General features: G+C 46.1%; 1 protein-coding gene and 1 pseudogene across 3 annotated transcripts in view; one reads left to right on the plus strand and one right to left on the minus strand.

Annotated features, from left to right (window-relative positions):
- PLXNA4 (plexin A4) overlaps positions 1-19,215 on the plus strand; it is a 418,364-nt gene that overhangs the window by 217,922 nt on the left and 181,227 nt on the right. Inside the window, exon 4 of one of the 3 annotated variants that reach the window (XM_039861057.1) lies at positions 18,637-18,696. The exons of the other annotated variants lie outside the window; for them this stretch is intronic. Within the exon in view, the coding sequence (XP_039716991.1) occupies positions 18,637-18,681 (45 nt within the window). The 3' untranslated portion in view covers positions 18,682-18,696. Of the gene's footprint in view, positions 1-18,636; positions 18,697-19,215 lie in introns of those variants that run through there. 3 annotated transcript variants of the gene reach the window in all.
- On the minus strand, positions 8,191-8,306 carry LOC120601316 (uncharacterized; annotated as a pseudogene).

Genomic DNA, 19,215 nt, shown 5'->3' on the forward strand with positions numbered 1-19,215 from the left:
CCTCCGCTCGCCTCTGTGACTCCCAGCTTACCTCAGCATATGCTACAAATATGACTTTTCTGCATGTATCATGTTGTGGAAAAGGTTGGAGAACCGAGCTGGAACATTTGAATGAGAAAATAGGCAGGCGTCCCCTCACCACTCGCTCTCACACGCATGGATTTGTCAGCCGGTGCTAGCGGAGCTGCTAGCACCATCTTAGGCCAATGTGGGTATTGTTATTGTTTTTAAGGATTTGGAAACTATGGCCAAGAGGTTATCTGGGTAAGGTTAAACAGTAAGTGTCGGTGCCAGGGTTTGAACCCAGGCCGTGTGGCTCACCCTCCCTCATCTCTCCAGCTGAGTTAGATGCAGGTGGGAGAGAAGGGCCGGTTTGTATCCGATGCCTCCTGCCCCATGAATCACTTCTCCAGCATCAACCAAAGGAAAAACTGCAGGGCAAGTGAAACTCCCACCTCCTTCCCTTTCATTCTTTCTCCCACATCTGCCTCAGAAGAGCCATGCCTCAGAAGACACTGAAATCATGGTGTCCGGCTGTCTCGCGCCCATGCTTCTTTGCAGGGGAAATCCGATAGCATCGCAGTGCCTCAGGGGGTCAAATCCCATCTGGAAAGACTGGAAAAGGGAGGAAGGATAAAGCAAAGCCAGTCTCAGGGACAAGGATAGCACTTGCTCAAGAGTTAGGGTTCGGCATGGGGTCTGGGCTGTGCAGCTCGCTGTGATCTTGACAACTGCCTTCCCCACAGACTCTTCTACAAACACACGTCGCCCGTCCCCCTGGGTGACGGTTCAACAGGACACCTTGAGACTGCCTCTCTTTCTTTGATCAACCCTGCATTTCCTGCCTGGACATCTTGGATGGCTCTTTCACGGGCAGCAACAACTCTTTCCCAGAAGTACCTGTTCACTTAGCTGGCACTGATTTCGTCAGTTTCCTAGTCCTTTTCTTGATTTTTATGTTCCCCTTCCCCCCCGAACCACCACATACACTCACCCACAAACACATGCACACATGCAAAAGGGCTCATGCTTAGGAGAATCTGAACTTCCCGACAGATACCCTGTTCACGTCTAGCTTAGTTTCCAGGTGATGAAACTGGCCTTGGGCCTGGGTGGTTGTCATGGAGACGCATCCCAGCTTCCTTCCCTGCTTCGGCCCTTGAGCTCTTCCCAGCAGCCTTTCTGGGATAGAAAAGAAAGATCTAGCTTTGCCCTCTCTTTCCCCTTCTTTGAGTGTTTTGATGCTACCTAACCCAAGTCATTTCATCAGGATAGGGGCGAGGAGGTTTCCAAAGAACCCACGAAGTTTTCTATTTGGTTTGTTGTGTTAGTTAATTATCCCAAGTGGCAATCAGAAAAAAAAAAAAAAGTAGAATCAGGTCCATGTTATTTATATTTTATCATAGTCTCCAAGGGCACAGAGGGATGCGATTTTATTTCTTCCTCTGACTCTTCATTTAATGTCATCTTCCTACTGCTGAGCAAATCTCACCACCTATTGATATTGCCATCAAAAATTCCTCACCATTTTACTCAAGGCCCCACATAGACAGCTCATCAATAATATCTCTGAACCTCTGCAAGGGCACTTCTTCCAAGAGCTTAGACTGGTTCAAATTTCTAGAAAAGTCTGTGTGTGTGTGTGTGTGTGTGTGTGTGTGTGTGTATGAATTCATCCAGAACTGATCTCTGAGCATCTCGAAGGACTTTAGTCAGTGCCTTACATTCTCCTAACCACTTTCAATAGGGAAGAGGCACTTGCTTTTGCTGCAGTGGACAGAGGAGGGAAACTGAGGCACAAAGTGTAAATGAAGGATGCCATGTCTTCCCAGAGAGTCCAAGAAATTAAACAGGTTGAAATCTAGTGGCCAAAAGTGGAAGACAATCTAGGTTTCTTGATTTCAGTGTGGACATTCTGGCATGTGTAGAAGACAGGCCTACCACAAAATTTCTAGTCACGGGACTTGCTTTACAGAGAGCGGGGTGGATTTAGCACTGGCTGGGAAACCTGACAACCTGGATTTTCATCCTGCCTCTTCTATTACCGACTTGACTAACTCACAAAATATTTTTGAACTTTGGTTTTTAATTTTTTTTCCCTAAAAATACTGAGTTAAAATGCCTACCTGCCTCCTCTCTAGGCGATCCAAAGATGTAAAGATACTTTATAACCTTCAAGGCATGCTGGAAGTATTAAGTTTAATTAAAGCTATGAGTTATCTCATTTGGTGCTTGCAACCATCCTGTGAGGTTAGCGTTATTTTCTAAGGTTCAGAGAGATCAAATAACTTGCCCAGAGTCACCCAGGTAGCAAGCAGCAGTGTCTGGACTGCTGACTTCAACTTGAGTGCTTTTCATCAGCCCACAGCTGTCTGTGGGAATAAGGTTAAACCAGCACTGAGACTCAGACCCAGAGAGAGGGTCATTTCAAGGTCATCCCAACAAATAGCCTGCTGTACCAGCTCCGAAATGATATGCAGCTCCAGTGACCAGGAATTATAGGAACATTTTGGCTCGTGTAGCAGATGGGGGAAGAGGAGAAAGGGACAGGGTGGGAGAGGAGAAATAGTGGAGGGAAGGGGAAGCCATGTAAACACCCGCTGGCCTAGAAGAGGGGAGGGTAATATGCCATGCCGAAGGCTTTTGAGCCAAGAGAAAATGTGTGTCTTTATCTTTGTCCGTACAATTTATGGTCCAGCTGGGCTCTTTCGCGAGGCCGGGCCTGTTCTGGCACTGCCAGAAGAGTTACTCTTGGGGCGAGACACTGGAGGCCGTGAGACCCTGCCAGGACATAATGTAGTCATGGTTATTGGAAGGAAGTTTCCAAATGGGGTTGGCTGGCCGAGCCCAGAAGACTTAGAAGGCACAACTCCATGGAGTTCCCAGAGCAGCAGACTGACCTGAACTCATGTGCGTTGGAAGTGTGGATTATGTCATTTCCTTCCCTATGAGATTGACAGATGCTCTTCTTGACAGAGTCATTCATTTATTCGACAGAGATTCATAGCAAACTAGGTAGTTGTTATAATCATAGATGAGAAATAACATGTCTTTTTACAAGAGAGCTCAATGTACTGGGTAGAACAAAGTGTTAACGTTTAACGCATGTTTAACAAGCACCTATGGATGTAAAAATTATTATAGTTCACCATTATCCAAAAAACATTTTGGAGCTGTTAATTTACTGAGGTTAAGCTTTTTAGAGTTGTTGATTTATTTGGATTTAGCAGAGAAGTTAGTTAACCAATGCCATGTATTTGTATGTGTTCTGAGAACTCTAATCATTAGTCAGACAAAGTAACAGGTCTTAGTGTGTTAAAGAGTCTAAACTTTCATGCCTGTGTTTTCTTGATTATTGGTTTAAACACTCTGCTTATCAGTGGGATTTCCTGCTTTCACATCTACACCCATCCCCCAAAGGGGTTACTCTAAAGATCTAAGATCTAGCCAAATATAAGTATGCATTTATCCGGTTGTTCATTTCATCAATGTTTAAGAATTTCTGGTACCTGATCTGGTGGAGGAAATATTTATTATGTACAAATTTCCAGTGGGAACGCTGAGGTGAGATGCTCCAGAGAGCACATCAAGTCCACGGTGCTCCTCATCTCTCTCATTAGAAAGGGGTTTTCCCCACTGTCGTGGGTATTGCTGTGGCTTTAGACACAGGGTGCCTGCATGCCTTGGAGATATTATTGTCCCCTAGTTCCATTGAAAAGTAAGTTCTTTCTAACTCATCCCTTCCTTAACACATAATTAAATTGTAATACAGAAAGTGACATGACAACACTTTGAGGACAGAGATAGATAGACATACAAGAGGTTTTGATGAGCAGCTGCTGGGAATCTGTATCAAACCAACTGTGTGGATAATGGAATAGTATAAAGGAGAGAAGAGGAAGGAGAAAGCTAAAGATGAACACTGAGAGAAAGGGCATGTCTGGACCCTAGCCATCCTGTGCAGGGGCTCGTGCTGACTGTTTCTGAGTGAGGAAAGTAGGCAGAGCACACAGTCTTTGCCCATCAGGAGCTGACACTCTCAGGTAGTCCTTTATTGCACTGGCCTCCCCGTCCCCACAGAGAGCTCAGAGTTCTTGTGAACGTTTTGTCTTGTAAAACGGGAAGATCTGTACTTCAACAGTCCTTCATCCCATCATGGCACTCATAGGAAGTGATCATTTGTATGGGGCACACTGAGGCTACACGAGGGGGCAGACAATGGCCTCCCCAGGGGAAATACCTGCATCTTGACATACCTGTAACCCATTGACGGCATGCCGTTGAGATGCACTCATTTCTGGTGAAAGGACAGGCACTTTGAAGAAGGCCTGTAATTTGTTCTTTTGCCTCCAGGAGACAACTGCACTCGTATTGTCTTGACAAGACACCGTAGTCACATTGGCAGTGGGTGTTATGGGGGTTCTGGGTGGGAGGGAAATAGGGTGACAACTGCGCACTTCACCTGTCCATCGTGTGTTCTAAGGCAAGCCTCAGTTTCCCACTTGTTCTCACACCAGTGACTCCCGTTAAAGTCGGAGGACTCTGGAAGGATGACTCTTCCCTTTTCAAAGGACTTTAAGCTCCCTAAAAGAGCAATGCAATAATGATTATAAAATGGTTCATTTAAAAAGGACTTTCCAGACAGACAGTAGAAGGGTAGCTGCCAGGATCTGGGAGGAGGGAGGAACAGAGAGTTATTGTTTAATGGATATAGTTTCAGTTTTGCAAGAAGCAGAGTTCTGGAGATGGATGGTGCCAATGGTTACACAATAATATGAATGCTCTTGATACTACTGAACTGTGTGCTTAAAAGTAGTTAGGCAATACAATTTATATGTGGATTTTACTATAATTAAATTTGTTAAACAAAGGACTTCTCTGTCTACTTTTTATCATATCAAAGTAGCTTTCTTTCTACTTTTTGTAGTATGTTTTTCTAAACCTAAAGATAATCTTACTCTTTTAAATGGACCTTCAACCCTAGAACTTTGAATACTGTTCTCCTTACCTTTTCCCAGGTAATAGTGTCACTTACACTTCTGCCAGATACTAGTGTCCCTCGGTCCTCTCATAAACATCTTCTGAGGGAAACACACGGCTCAACCAGGCTTCCCTCTCCTTAAGCCAACTTACAAAAGTCAGAGGTCACCTACACGCTGGCCTGTGAGGTGACCAGCAGGAACGCTGGCCTCACATCTACATCCACAAACATTCCTGAGCCAGAGAAACAGGACTCTGGCTTCGGGTTGTGCTTTCGAATTTATTAAAACTCACCGTTGTCTATAGGATGATATTTTAAAGCCCAGCTTAATTTATAACAATAACAACAATCACAGAAGCTTCTCATTTTATAGTGGAGATGAATCCGTTTGTAACTCATTATATTCACGGAACCTTTATTTGCCTGAGTATATTACTATGGCTCGTGAGTTCTATTGTTATTATTGACATTGTTATTCATACATTTAGTCAATGTTATTATTCTTATCAAGTTGCCTTTTTCTTTAGTTTTCAGTAATGTCTTAAAGGCTTTGTGTTATTTATAATCATAAATTCTCTAACAACAGGAATGATTTTTCTGATATTATAGGGAAGAGGAATAATAAGAAACAGCAAGACTCAATGGTCTCCACAAAGCCATATCGATACCAAAGGGAAAATCCAGATGGATCGATTCATGTTACATGCATTTACTGAAGGTTCACTTCATGCCCCCCGTAATGCTGGTGCTTAGGCCACTGAGATCCAGAATGATTAAAAATGGGACCGTGGTGTCACCCAGACCTGGGTTTGAATTTCGTTTTGACTCAATAATATACTTAGTCAATAGCCTGTGCGAATTTGGCAAAGTTGCTATATCTATATCTTATTTCCCTCATTAGACAACATTAGTACCCACTTGCATATGAAATGTATGCAGCATACGCTTATATTATCTGGCACAGAGTGAAAACTCAATAAATGTTAACTATCGGTTAGTTTATCTCCCTCAAGGAGCTCATAACCTAGAGAGAAAACCAAACTCTGAAATACCCAGAACTGCGCTCCAAAGGGACAGAGTAAGGGCCAAAGTGAGGATGAATCGAAGCGTGGGGACCAGCACAGGCACAGAGGGGAGGCTGGAGCCAGGGACTGTCTTCTAGGAGAAAAGAGCAACATCAGCCCAGGCCCAGAACCAAGAAAGGGCGAGTGGGCCGACAAAGGAGAACCAAGTCTGGCTGAAACTCTGGTCCGTGGAGGAGGGTCAGGGTGTGAGGCTGGAAAAGTTGACAGGGGCCATTCTGGGAAGGGCTTGAATGCCATCTTAAGCGATTTAGATTTTTCTGTAATTTAATAACCCCAAGACACACATTTTCCCTCCCATTTCAACGTCTCTGAACTGAATGCTTCTATCGACAATGTGTTGTCTTAGTTAATTGCCAGCATTTTTTCCTTCCTTAGTAGTACACAAAATTACAGTGTACCATGCAGTTGGTGCCTCAGATTAGATGAGACGTGGTACGTTAAAGGCTGGATGACCCAAGGCCCAGTTGGAGAAAGATTCGCGTTGCTATCGTTTCTTTTCGTCTTAGTAATGTGTTCAGTGCTGGTAAATAAATGCCCAATTGTGCTCAGATATAATTCAGTGCCGCTAAAGGACATGAGTCCTCCCAGCTCTTAATGGTCCTTGTCTCAGTGGAGGGGTCTCGGCTGGGGCTCAGTCCCCACCCAATATGAACTCTCTGTCTTCAAAGAGCCACATGTGGGGAATTAAGAAGTGAAGGTAAAGAGGCAAAACTGCTGAGAAAATATGCGACACGTTCCAAAAACAACTTACGCGCAACACTCAGAAACCCGCTTCCTTGCCCTTCGCGCAGACTTATCCCACGCTTCTCGAAAGGTTGTACAACTTCCTCCAACACTGGATCTCGCTGTCTGTGTGTCACTGCTGTGAGTTCCACAGAATGAGTTAAGAACCTAGGCAGAAAGCTGGACCTAATTAAGGAATGATGCTATGGAAGAGATCTTTAGTTTTCAATTTCTTGATTCTTTCGTGTGTTTTCCCATCTCTTTGGCTTCCTCCTGTTCTTCTTTATGCCTCTCTTTCCTGCTTCTCTCCATAGAGCAGAACTGTCCTTGGGGCACAGTAAATCTATAGCTCATCTGTGGTGAGGACAGCGGTGGGGAGGCAGAGGGTGAAGAAGAGCCTGGAGAACCCACCAGCTGATGCTCAGAACGATTTGAGGCTCATTTACATGTGGTCCCTCTCTGGTGGACTGGGGCTGGTTGCCTAGCAACAATGCCCTCTGCTTTTTTTCATGCATGTTCTTCATCTTAGCTTCTCCTTCCCCTCAATTCCCTTCAACCAAGTCCATGAAGTTCATTTTCATTCAATTTTAACTTAAGAGGGGTGAGAGAAGTGTGTGGTATGATTTTCCTTGAACACTCAACCCTTTAAGTTCAACCAGGCCACTAAGGGCTCTGAGTGTATGCCACTGAATTCTCAAACTTAGCTTTACCACAGACTCACTGTGTGGTCAAAAGTAAAAGTAGTAGACAAGACCTAGAGAGTGAAGAAATCCACTTGAGATCTGCAGCATTCAGAATTCCACTTTATCGTCATTTCCCTGCTAAAGCCAGGCAGGAAAGCTGAGTATTTCTAGTCCAAGTCTGTATTATTTATCATATATGATGTGTATGTATGTTACAGTGTCTTTGGTGGGAAAAAAAATCTTCAGTGTTAGCTTCAACTTCTATGCTAGGTTCTTTCGGTTAAGAATCTTTTAGAGGAACTTGTCAATATTTTCAAAGAAGCTTCCAGTGAAAATCCAGTCTTCTGTAGTCTTGCTGCAATAAGTCTTGAATGTCAGCACTGTTCGTAATTCGGCATCTAAACCAAGTGTGAGGGCCTTTGAGTATTCTGCCCCAACCTGAAAAGAAAAACTCAAGTCTAATCAATTCTAATTATTGTATCCAAGGTGGCAGGGAGGGGAAGAAGGTGGAGAGAAAAATTGTGTCATTAAGGTTTATTTATTTATATGTAAGCAAATACATTCATAACTGCTACTTTTCAAAAAATGGAACACTTTTTCCTTTTTTACCAATGCCTTGCATGTGTTATATACACTATATTTGAGAAAGGAAGAATGGAAAGAATCTCTAGTTCAGCGGTTTTATTTATTTATTTATTTTATTATTTATTATTATTTATGCCTACAGCACCTGGTCTTCATAGGTGGTCTCCCATCCAAGTACTAACCAGGCCCGACCCTGCTTAGCTTCCAAGATCAGACATCAGGCTTATTCAGGGTGGCATGGCCGTAGACCATGGACCGTGGATCCACTGGGGCGCGAACCCAGGACCTTCTGCATGTAAAGCAGGCGTGCTAACCGCTACATCATGGAACGACATCCAAGTGGTTTTATTTAAACAAATCTTTTCATGGGAAATTGATCTATGGAGTATACGACTGAGAATTGATATTAAATTTAGGATTCGGTTGACAGATCATTTCATGAGATTAATTTTGTATGTTTTTCACTGGCATGGTGTGGTAGGACATGTCATTTTGGAGATAGAACAATAGAGAACTCATCACATACGTGGCCTCAGAATTTTCACTTACAAATACGGGATAAGGGTTGACAGATAGAAGATGTCTGACATTTGATTCAGCTCTAACATTCTGTGATTCTAGGTGTTAATCATTTTATTTCACTGCGTCTCAGTTTGTCTGTTCCGAATGTGATAAAGATGCCACTTACCCTGTATTTACCTAATACAAGGTAATCAACCACTGAATAATCAATCACCTGAACCAGAACAGAGTCCATGTGGAGTCCTTCTCTTTCCTGGGCTTCTCAGCATTCCAGAATAAGCTACGTCTCATCGCAGAAGGATCTGTAGGCTCCCATTCCTCCTCTTCAGCCATCACATCCTCTGAAGGGGCTTGCCCTGGAGAACAGTGGTGGGTGGTCCACGCCATCTTGCCAGCAGAGATGTGAGCCATCCTTCTTCCGTCATTTGCCATGTGGATAGCCCAACATCCATGGGATGCTGTTGGGGCCCAGACATTTGTCTTCCTGGGGGAAGAAAAGGGCTATTTTCTTGTCCAGAGAATGAGACCTAAGTGCCAGATGAATGAAGTGAACAGTTGGGGTCATCAGATCCCACAGTTGTTATCTGAGGTCAGATCTGTGCCTTGTTCAGTGTTGTCCCCCCAGAGCCAGACCACACCCCGTACTTCAGTAATTACAGCGTGGTCACTAAGTAATTATTTGTCGAATTCTGAGCATTATTAGACATTCTGCGGCTAGACTAGAAGGCTATCTGGCTGTCTATAGGACATCCTTACGTTATGCGAAGGAGGAGGAGGACGGTAATCAATATGTAAATATCTGAGTAATTACCGCACCAGCGGCATTTCTAAGACAATTTGTCCTTAAAGTGTGGAGAACACCTTCTTACCAAGTACATTTCATCAGACATAATAGCTGGCTATCTTTGACAACCTCAGAGGTATTCGTTTTCTTTTTTTATGCCGTTTTCCATAAAAACAAGATTGGCACTTGCCTCTTGCCAGTGGATTTCAAAACATCTTGAGATCATAGAGTTTGGAGAGGGGCCTCACTGACCTATGAAAGTGTCGCCGCCTCATTTAGAGGCCAAGAGAAATTTGAATCAAAGTTTCTGTGTCGGCGGCAGAACTGGCAAGGAACCAGCTGTCCTGACTCCTAGTCCAGCGCTCTTAGCGAGGCGCACGGTAGCCTTGGATCCAGCAGTCCTTGCAGAAATTGAAAGTCTTCAGAACTTCCCCTCACTGCAGTATGCAGTGGGGACTCTGAGACGGGTAGAGGATGAACATGTCAGTGAATTTCAGAGAGGACCTTGCCATCTGAGAGGTGAATTTATAGGTTTGTACAGCATATACATAAAGAGTGTTATGAGTAGCTGTTTTCTCTCACCATGAGAGGAAATGGACTTAATTGCTTGAGAAAGGACTTAGGGCAGACAGTCGGGAGAACTTCCTGGCTCTGTGGACTGTGCAAAGGCAGAGTCATTCAGCTGCAGACTCACTCGACTGCTGTGAGTGGCTTTCTGTCCTCACACACCCGTTTTTTTTCCCAAAGTGCAAGAGAAGCCCTGTTAGTGAGCAGGGCACGTTTACCCAGCCTGGAAATATGTGTTAAGCAGAGCCTCAGATCCCGCTGGTTGTGTCATTTTGAATCAAGCCAAGCCTGTGGAAATCATTGAAGCTATCTACCTTGGCTGTTTGTTCTTAGCAATAGGTCAGGAAAAGAGTGTTCCAGCTTTTAAACCTTGTTATTTGGAAATGGGCTGAACTTGCTACTACCGGGGTGCGGTCGATTGTTGAATTCTGCCAGGTGGTTACTGGTGACATTTATATGAAAAGAGAATGAAACACATCCCTCTCCATACGACTGTCCATTTGCACACGTGTCGAGAGAGTTTGAATGCACACATCGCGGGTATCTGTGCCCTGTTCCAGCTGTGTAGTTCTGCACACGCATTTGGGTATTCATGTGCACAATTGTGTGTGCTCCCGCAGCCAGGGGACATGTGTAGACATGGGACGTGTCTGTGTATGTGTGCGTGAACAGGCACACATGGCCCTTGTCGATCTTTATTTCCACGTCACCCATGCCTGCCTATGTGGACAGATATGTGTAGCACATTTGCAAGTGACCATTCTATTTTTGCTCGTGCCATTCTCCCTGCCTTTATGGGAGAGGAAGCGTTGAATGTTGGCAATGCAATAAAGAGCAACTGATTTCAATGAATGTTCCCTTGCCCCACAGACACATTGCCACTGCTTTTATGCTGCACATTACACCGCGGTGAAATTTAGTTAATTTTATGGTTTGTTATTACAACAGCAGAGTGGATTGAGAGAGGCAGCTTTTGTTGGCTCCATGTCCCAAATTTCCCGGGTGTGATGGGAGCGAGTCAGAGCGGGAAGCTAGCAGTGATCAGAAACGGTCCACACAGGAGCAGAGTGGCTGCTCTAATTGACTTTTAACTTTTGTAACTACAAGAATTACTTAATTAGTCAGCAGAGGCTTGGCTGCTCCTGCCCTCCCCGAGTATATATTTTGGTCAGAGAATCCGAGAGGAACATTACAGAATAACAAGAAAACAACCAGGCGCTCAACCGTTTTGCTGAAAAGCAGCATGTTTTGGTGAAGAGAGCAGTGTGGTCCGAATGTTCTATGCTCGGTTCCCAGCTTCGTCAACAGCTCCTTCGTCTCTGACCTCGATTTCTTCATCTCTAAAGTGGGGGATGGTAACGTCCACCCTCTGAGGTTCCTGGGAGGCGAGCACCTGGAACATAGTAGGTGCTCAGTGAGGGTTCCTTCCTCTTCTCGCTTTTTCGCCTGTTCCAGAATATCTCTGGGGGCGAGAGGAAGTCAGAGCAGCTGGGGTTTTTAGATCAGACTGAGTACCCAGTGGGAAGGGATTAAGAATACACAAATAATAGCACCCATGATTTTTGAACCCCCAAATCAGGACATACGATCTGAGAACTTTGAAAGGACGATTCTGGAAAATCCACAACAAAAACCGATGTTGTCTGGATCGATTCCATGTTGAATAGCTTGGGCCTGAGCGTGACTGAAACCCGTGAGCTCGTTGGGAGGTGTGCCGCCAGTCACTCTGAGTGAGGCAAAGCTATTAGCATTCTTATTTATGCTACTAATGAAGCTAATTAAATCTTAAATCTGAAACAGAGTTGGTGGACTAGAATACTTGGATAGCAGAAGCTATTTCCACAAGAACATGGCTTTCCTTGTTATTCTTCTCAGCTGGGTCCTTGGATCCTGCCACCAATGGTAGGGCAAGCAGATGACAAAGAATATGTCAGTCCTGCTATCATTCCTCCAAGGCCTGGCATCTTGTTCCCCGGGCTGGGAGGCTGTTATCTCTCGAGTGGTGGCTCCTTCATTCTCAGCAGACAGGAGCCCAGCAAGTCCCACTGGTCTTGCCAAGCGGCATGTGCTGGGTGGAACGTGCCACCAGGAAGCCCCTGCTCCCCTCCCGGAATGCGAAAAAAGTCTTGAGAGAAGGCGACTAAACAGATAGAGCGAAGACTTACAAATTCAGATGCTTGGGCCAGCTTTTATTCCTCCATTAATTAGTATCTCATCATTGGGAGCTTGTTTTCTGGCAGCTTCCTTGCCCCGTTCTGCCTTATAAGAGCTCTGAGAGCATTGAGATGCCACAAGTTCATGTTCTCTGATGGTCTGGGCGAGAGGACAAACAATGATATCTTTGTTTTCCTGAGTTGAAACTCATCATTACATGGATAATGTCAGGACTCATCAATTTAATATAGGCTTTAACGCTTAAGAAAAAAAAAAAAAAAAAGAAAAGACAAGAAAAAACTTTCTATTTTGGCTCAGGAAGCCCCAGAATGAAAGCGTTTGTAAACCACCCAACAAAGCTGACTCATTTAAGAAGAATTAAATGCTTTGGGGCAGTGAGGAGAGGAGGGTGGGACTTGGGAATGTATGTCCGCCGGAGGAGGCTCCTGAGTGAGTCATAGCATCATAGAATAATTAGATTTTGGCGATAGCAACAGTCACTAAACCAACCCCCTGATTATAGAAAATGGGAACACTAGTTATTTAGTGTTCTCCCTTCAGACTCAAAATATTCTTATTGTTTATCGTTTCCAGTCCTAACTTCTGATAAAACTCATGGTCACTGTGAAGAATGCTGGAGAGAACTCTCGTTTATGAGGACCCCGCTTAGGGAATAAGTATTGTGAGCCACTGAAGCACAGATTTGGGGCAAGGGGTGATGGATTTTCAAAAGACTAAAAAGCAACCTGTTTGTCTTCACAATAAAACTATGCTGAATATAATGTATTTTTAAGAATTATTTAAAATTAAATAATTCTAAGACTTTTACAGTACTTAGAGTAATCTCCCCAAACATTGACCTGCCGATGTAAATGTGTAGGCATTCTGGTTAATAGAAAAACTGGGTAAATAGAACAACAAAAATGATGGACGGTACTGCATTTTTTTATTACAGTGTTTCGTAATCTGTTTTATCTTATACTTGGAAAATTAGACTCTAATAAGAGCCACCCATCATATCCCCATTCAAGACTGATGTCCCATGCACAGTGAGTCTGAAGGGATGGGTATGAAGAATATCAGGAAGATTATTTCTCCTCTAGTCCAACATCTCTACATGGATGGAGAAGGGATTCAGCCTCCCCCCTCCCAACCAATGCTACTCATCAGGTTTAATAAAGTCCAAACCCGATTCTGGCCCTAATATAATGAGTGGTCCCTAAATCCTGATTTTCTCATTGTTCGCAGTCAGGCCACAGAATCGAAGGTATCACTTTCTAAAGTAAGCACAAATCTCATAAAACACCAGGGAACAATTCATAGCAAAAGATCTACCTGTTTTTACATAGAATCACTGAGACTGTTCTCTGGGCTTTAAAAAGAAATAAAAAGACTGCTTTCCATTCTCTGCCACGGAAATATTTTCCGCCGAGCCTCAGAATTCCATTAAAGAGATGTTACATAGCGTAAAATATTTACAGATGTTATAAAATTATCACAATATTCGAATGCATTTCATTAGTGGAGCAATAGTGGCTAAATACATGTACAAAAGACGGCTATGTCCAAAGCACCTTATAAACGGGGAAGAATTAGATCTTCCAGGACCCCGGAGAGGGAGTGAAGTTCTCTCAGTGTGGAAGAAAGGGGAAGGACAGAGGGGCTGACAGTGGCATGAGTCCTGTGCCGGTCCAACAACGGGTCCTGCTGAAAGGTGCCACTGTCAGCACTTAAGAGACAAGGTGCCGACGGTGGCAAAGTTTTGGATGGTGTCTCACAAGCATGTCCCCACAGGGTCCCTGGGAAGCGGCTCGCTGTGCTGATTCCTCTCACTGAAGTGGAGAGATGCTCCCTCCTACCTGATCTCTCCCGGACAGTCAAGCCCCCCAAGCCTGACTCTCACCTCTCGGCATTTCCGCCCCCCAGGCCTCCTTGCAGACCCCCACAGTGGCCATGGTCCTCCGGCAGCTGAGTCCCAGGCACAATCAGGCAGCCTGTGCTGTTCCAGCCACACCTGCTGTCCCAGTGGGGCTGTTAGCAGCAGGAGCCATGGAGGAGTTGGGGAGGGGGACCCCGACGCCTCTCCTCATGCAGCTTCCCCTGACACTCGCCTTTGCTCGGTTACCCCGCGGTTGCCTGGTGCTTGTTGCTAGCTTCCCACCTCCCAGCTTCCCTCTCCTTCCTCCGTGCTGAGGATCCAGGAGAGCACCAGCCCTGGGCTGGGAGCAGGTGCAGGACAGGGAGGATCTGGGGGAGCCCATCATCGCTCTGCACACATGTTGTCTAGTTAGCATCAGGCCTGGAGTCCCGGTAACAAGCTGGTGGTGGAGACCCCTCCCCACAACCTCCCGGCCAGCCATGCCCAGGGAAGGCTGTCATGTGGGAACAAGTAGCTGAGCAGGACATCTGTCCTGCCTGGTTTTAAACCACAACATTGGAAACCGGTAATGTCCTTTTGAGATCATCGAATCCAATGACTTTTAAATTGTGGCGTGAGACACATTAATGTGTCCTGGAAGCAATTTAGTGGGTCGTAACCAGTGTTCTATTTTTTTAAATGAGAAAAGATCAGAATGCACGTCACATATAAATGGAACTTTTCCTTCAGTTGTCTATGAGCACATGTGTCCTGGGTGGCAGCATGTTCCTGACTGTAAGTCTCAAAGAGAAAGCTAGGGAAAGGCAATGCTAGCCCAGCGCCGCCCCCTGCAAGCTCCCTGGGCCCATGAGAACCTCTCTGTCTGCAAAGGTTCCCGCTGGAGGAGATGCCCCGCCTTTGCCGTTCAGCTCATCCTGATTCCGTGAACGCCCCTCACTTCCTGCAGGTACTTCTGTCCCATCCAGGTCTGAACACTCGTTGGCGCCATTTCTCTTACTTGGTTACAGAAATTTGACCCCCTGTCATGTAATAATCCTTGATTAAGTTATCCCACTGAGGGATTCCAAATCCCAGCTCCTCAGATAAGAACCAGTCACCTTTGCCATGGATGACTTCCCTTCCTGACGTCATCACAGCTGCCTTTGGACGAGGCCCCTGCACAGGTTCAACAAGATTGGGATGGAGATGCTCTTGCTTCCAAACACAGCCGCAAAGGCCAGGGGTCACAGAGGACAGGGGCTGGGGGTGCCGAGGAGAGAAGCCGCAGGATTTCAGAGCAGACTATGCTCCCAGGAACGGAACAGGAAAAGGCTAGGTCCCACGCACCATGTCAGCCCGAGTTTCAGCTTAAGCAAAAAGGTCGTCCATTCCCTGGCCTGAAGGTCTCAGGCGTTATGTGCAAAACACTGTGACATCTTTTCCACACCCAAGGTGGACATGTGGTTTCCTCACACTCCTTTCATAGGCATGAAGGCGGAAGGAGAGTCAGCATTCCAGAGGCTTTTGGAGTGTCCGCTTAATTAACCGTTAACTCATTGTTAATAAGATGTGGGTGCTTGAAGGGAATTTGAAATCACTTATGTATATTTACAGAGAAGCTATACACATTGCCCGTTGAAGTTCATTGCCTTGCCCAAGGTCGCTCAGAAGTTTGTGGCTGAGCAGGGGTCTAGAATCCAGTTCTCGACACCCAAGTATTCCTTCCACTCTCCCCCCAGATCCTCAACTGTCACTGCTGGTTCCTGGGGCACTGCTCCTTCTGGAGAAAGGGGAGACCAGGATCAACAGCCCTGACCCCCTGGGACCCTCACTGCCATTCAGGCAGCACACCCAAGGCTTGAGGCAAGCAGGCCAGCTCCTGGTTCTGCCACCCCTCTTCCAACATTGGTGCCTGAGCAGGTGTGATGGCGAGCTGGTGCTTTGAGACCCCTGAAGGGGAGGCATGGACGGAAAGCCTGAGAGCAATGGCCAGGCATTATTATGATGAGAGAGATACTGTAAACTTGAGGTTATTACTTCTATCATTGTTATTATTAGATTTAATGGCTGAGTGAGCAATTCACTCGGCTCTAATAGAAAATTGCTCCTGACAACTCTCCATAACCACAGGATCTGGGAAAGGCAATTGCGAGGAATGCTCTCACCTTTGCTGGGGAGTGTTGTGTGCAAGGCTCAGACATGGATGGCCCGGGTCCCTGAGCAGCAGATCAGTGCATCTTGTGACATCCAGGGATGTGACTCTGAGCAGAAGGGGGTGAAGGCAGGGAGCAGTGAGGGAGGTTACAGGCCTCGATGACCCTTGGCAGAGGCAAGCACTCTGTCCTTGGCAAGGTGAGGTGTGTGTGTGTGTGTGTGTGTGTGTGTGTGTGTGTGTGTGGGGGGGTGAGGGGAGGGTGGCTCCTCCCCTAGCCCCGGTTGGCAGGTTCAGGGACTGGGGCCAGGAGAGGCTCCCATATCCATCTTTTCTCTCTCGGCTGAGCCCATTAAGAATGCATCTCTGCTTCTTGATTGCTCTCCTGTGCTGTTAATTTGTGGTTGTATTAATTCCTGCTGTTATTATGCAGCGAGGTGATGCAGGACAAAGCTTCTCATTGGCGTGGCCAAGGAGTTGTTGGACTGCAGGTTGGTCCCCTCCCCAATCTGGCCCACCCCAACCTCCGCTCTGTTTGGACATGAGTGGAGTCTGGAACCTTGGGAAGTGACTGACAGATCCTGAGCCCCAGGCAGCAATTTGGAAGTCAAAGGTGACTTGGGGGTCGCAGTGAAAGAAGCAGCTTTGCTCTGTCTGTCGCTGCCCTTGGTTGCCCTTCCCCTTTATTTAAAAATGTTTTCTTATGCTCTTAAGCACTACCTGCAGCTCCATATGACAGGCGTCTTAGGCTGCGTTTGTGATGAGCTGGGAAGCCTGGTGGACCAGGTCACTTTTGCAGGAGGACCGCCAGGGTTGGTGCTACTTCACGCTCTTGGAGTGTGACCATGGACATGTCTATCCTTGTGAGCTCAATCGACTTATGACTCAGATCAAATCCACAGCTCAGCTCAGGCCCTTGGCCCCCAGACCCCCATGTCATTCACCTAAGGAGTTCAATTGGAGCCCCTCACCTCCCCACAGCCAAACATGGGTACCATGTGGAATTGGAAGGAGTCCTTGGTGGGACCCTGGCTTACCAAGGTCTTTACGTTTTCTCATTTTAAAGTGTGCTGTAAAGAAGTACTTCTGCTACAGGGCAGAAGGCGCATTTTATTTTTAAAGACTGAGGACCTTTCTCGCCTTTTCTCTGTTCCTGTCCCCTCTGAATCATTCATTGGTAAGAGGGTTATATTTCACTCTGGGTGGTGAGTACTGGAAAAGCGTGAAAGCTTCATTCTGGTGGTTACTCTTGCCACTGTGAGACAGTCAGTTAAACCCCTGCTTGCGTCCCAGAGGCCCCCTGATGGGAGGTGGCCAACCTCGCTGTCACCCAAACAGCAGGTCCTTGCCACGTCTAGTTTTAACACGTGCTATTTTTTAAACTAAGCTGTTCCTTCTCTTTTCTATCTGCAGAATGCCCACTCATTACTTAGGAATCAGCTCAGGGAAATCTGCTCTCTGACTCCTCCCCTCACCTCCCCAAGCACACATAGTACTTTCTAGATTTCAGCCATATCCCTCAACTCCCAATGCAAAGCACCCCTCAAAAGCGTTATGTTTCATATATATATATATGTGTATATATATATGTATATACATACATATACATACATATATATACACATATATATATGTATATACATACATATATATATATACACATATATATATATATATATTTTTTTTTTTTTTTTTTTTACCCCATGCCTAGCACAGCGCCTGGCTTCCTGTAAGCTCAAAAAAGATCTGTCGAATGAATGATGGAATCTACTCTATTTTGTAAACAGAAAATCTTCATCACAGGCTCAGAGCAACTGGGTCAAGGTGACTGAATAAGGATTCAGGGGCAGCAGGACTAGAACCTGGGAACCCTGGTTCCTGGGTAGGGTCCCACTCCTCCGTCTGTATTGCCAAATTTCCAGAGTGCACCCAGAGGCCAGGAGCCAACCCATTTGTATTTCCGTGTCCCATGGTCCCTTGAGAACGGCTGGTGCTTTGAACTGTTATTATTTCGGTAATTAAAAACAACCGATGGAGCTGGAAGCCCGTGATGCAAACAAGGAAAAGCAGCTGGAATTGGCTCCGGGCTCTTGGGCAATGCTGCCGCATCGAAGGCTTGTGCTTAATCGATTCTCTCTGGTTTCTGTCAAGACAGTGTGTGACAGTCACTGGATCCCTGGGGCACGGGGCCAACTTTGGAGACAGGCAGGCACGAGACTGAGTACCCTTGGGTAGAGAGGGTCTTGTGGGGGCACAACCATCTTCTTGTGAAAAAGGGTAATACACATAAAAGACATAAAAATGCACGGGGGTCAGAGTCGGGCCTGGGTGGGGGAATGATGACGGTGATTTTCCCAAAAATCAGAGCGACCCCAAGGGTTTGGAGTGAGTATTAGAAAGGTGAGGTTGGAGCTGGACAGACCCTACCTGCAGCAAAGTGTGGGGTTTAGACCCTGCCTAGAGGTGTTTAGTGTGGGCTGGCGATAAGGTGTCCTGTGAGTAAAAGTTCCCCAACTCGTGTGTGTATCCAAATCACCCGCAGGGCTTGTTACAACACCACGGCTTGTGCCAGCTGCAGAGTTTCTGATTCTGGTCTGGAGCAAGTTCTGAGAATTTGCATTGTGAATAAACCAAGTGATGTTGATGCCGCTGGCTCAGGAACCAATTTGAGAATCAAAGCCTTGGAGAAATCAAACCGAGCTTACCCTGGACACTTGACCCTGCAATCTCTCTGGCCAGGTGTGGCATCCTTCACGGCTGGGTCTTGGGTAAAGACAACCTCTCCGTATCTGCAGAGATCGCCTCTGCCTCCTAGAGTTGCCGTGAACATGACCTGAAACACGGCAGCAGTAATTCTCGTTACTATTACCCGCGGCAGCTCGCACAGCTAATTCCAGACAGTCGGTTAGGTATTCATGGGGAGCCCCGGTTCTGAGCCATACTGACCCCCCTCACTGAGTCAGCATGGGCAGTTGGTGGCCCAGGAGAGACTGCGAGTGTCCCTACACAGGCCATCCCCGGGGGGCGGGGGAGACAAGGACTAAACCCAGAGGAAGGGCGTCCTTCCCCGCTGAGGGCTGTGTCCTCCACCGCAGTCATCGGGAGTCCTCCCTCTCAGGTG

The sequence above is a fragment of the Pteropus medius genome, unplaced genomic scaffold (assembly GCF_902729225.1).
Source record: "Pteropus medius unplaced genomic scaffold, Ma_sr-lr_union100, whole genome shotgun sequence".
In the NCBI taxonomy this organism is placed as follows: Eukaryota; Metazoa; Chordata; class Mammalia; order Chiroptera; family Pteropodidae; genus Pteropus; species Pteropus medius.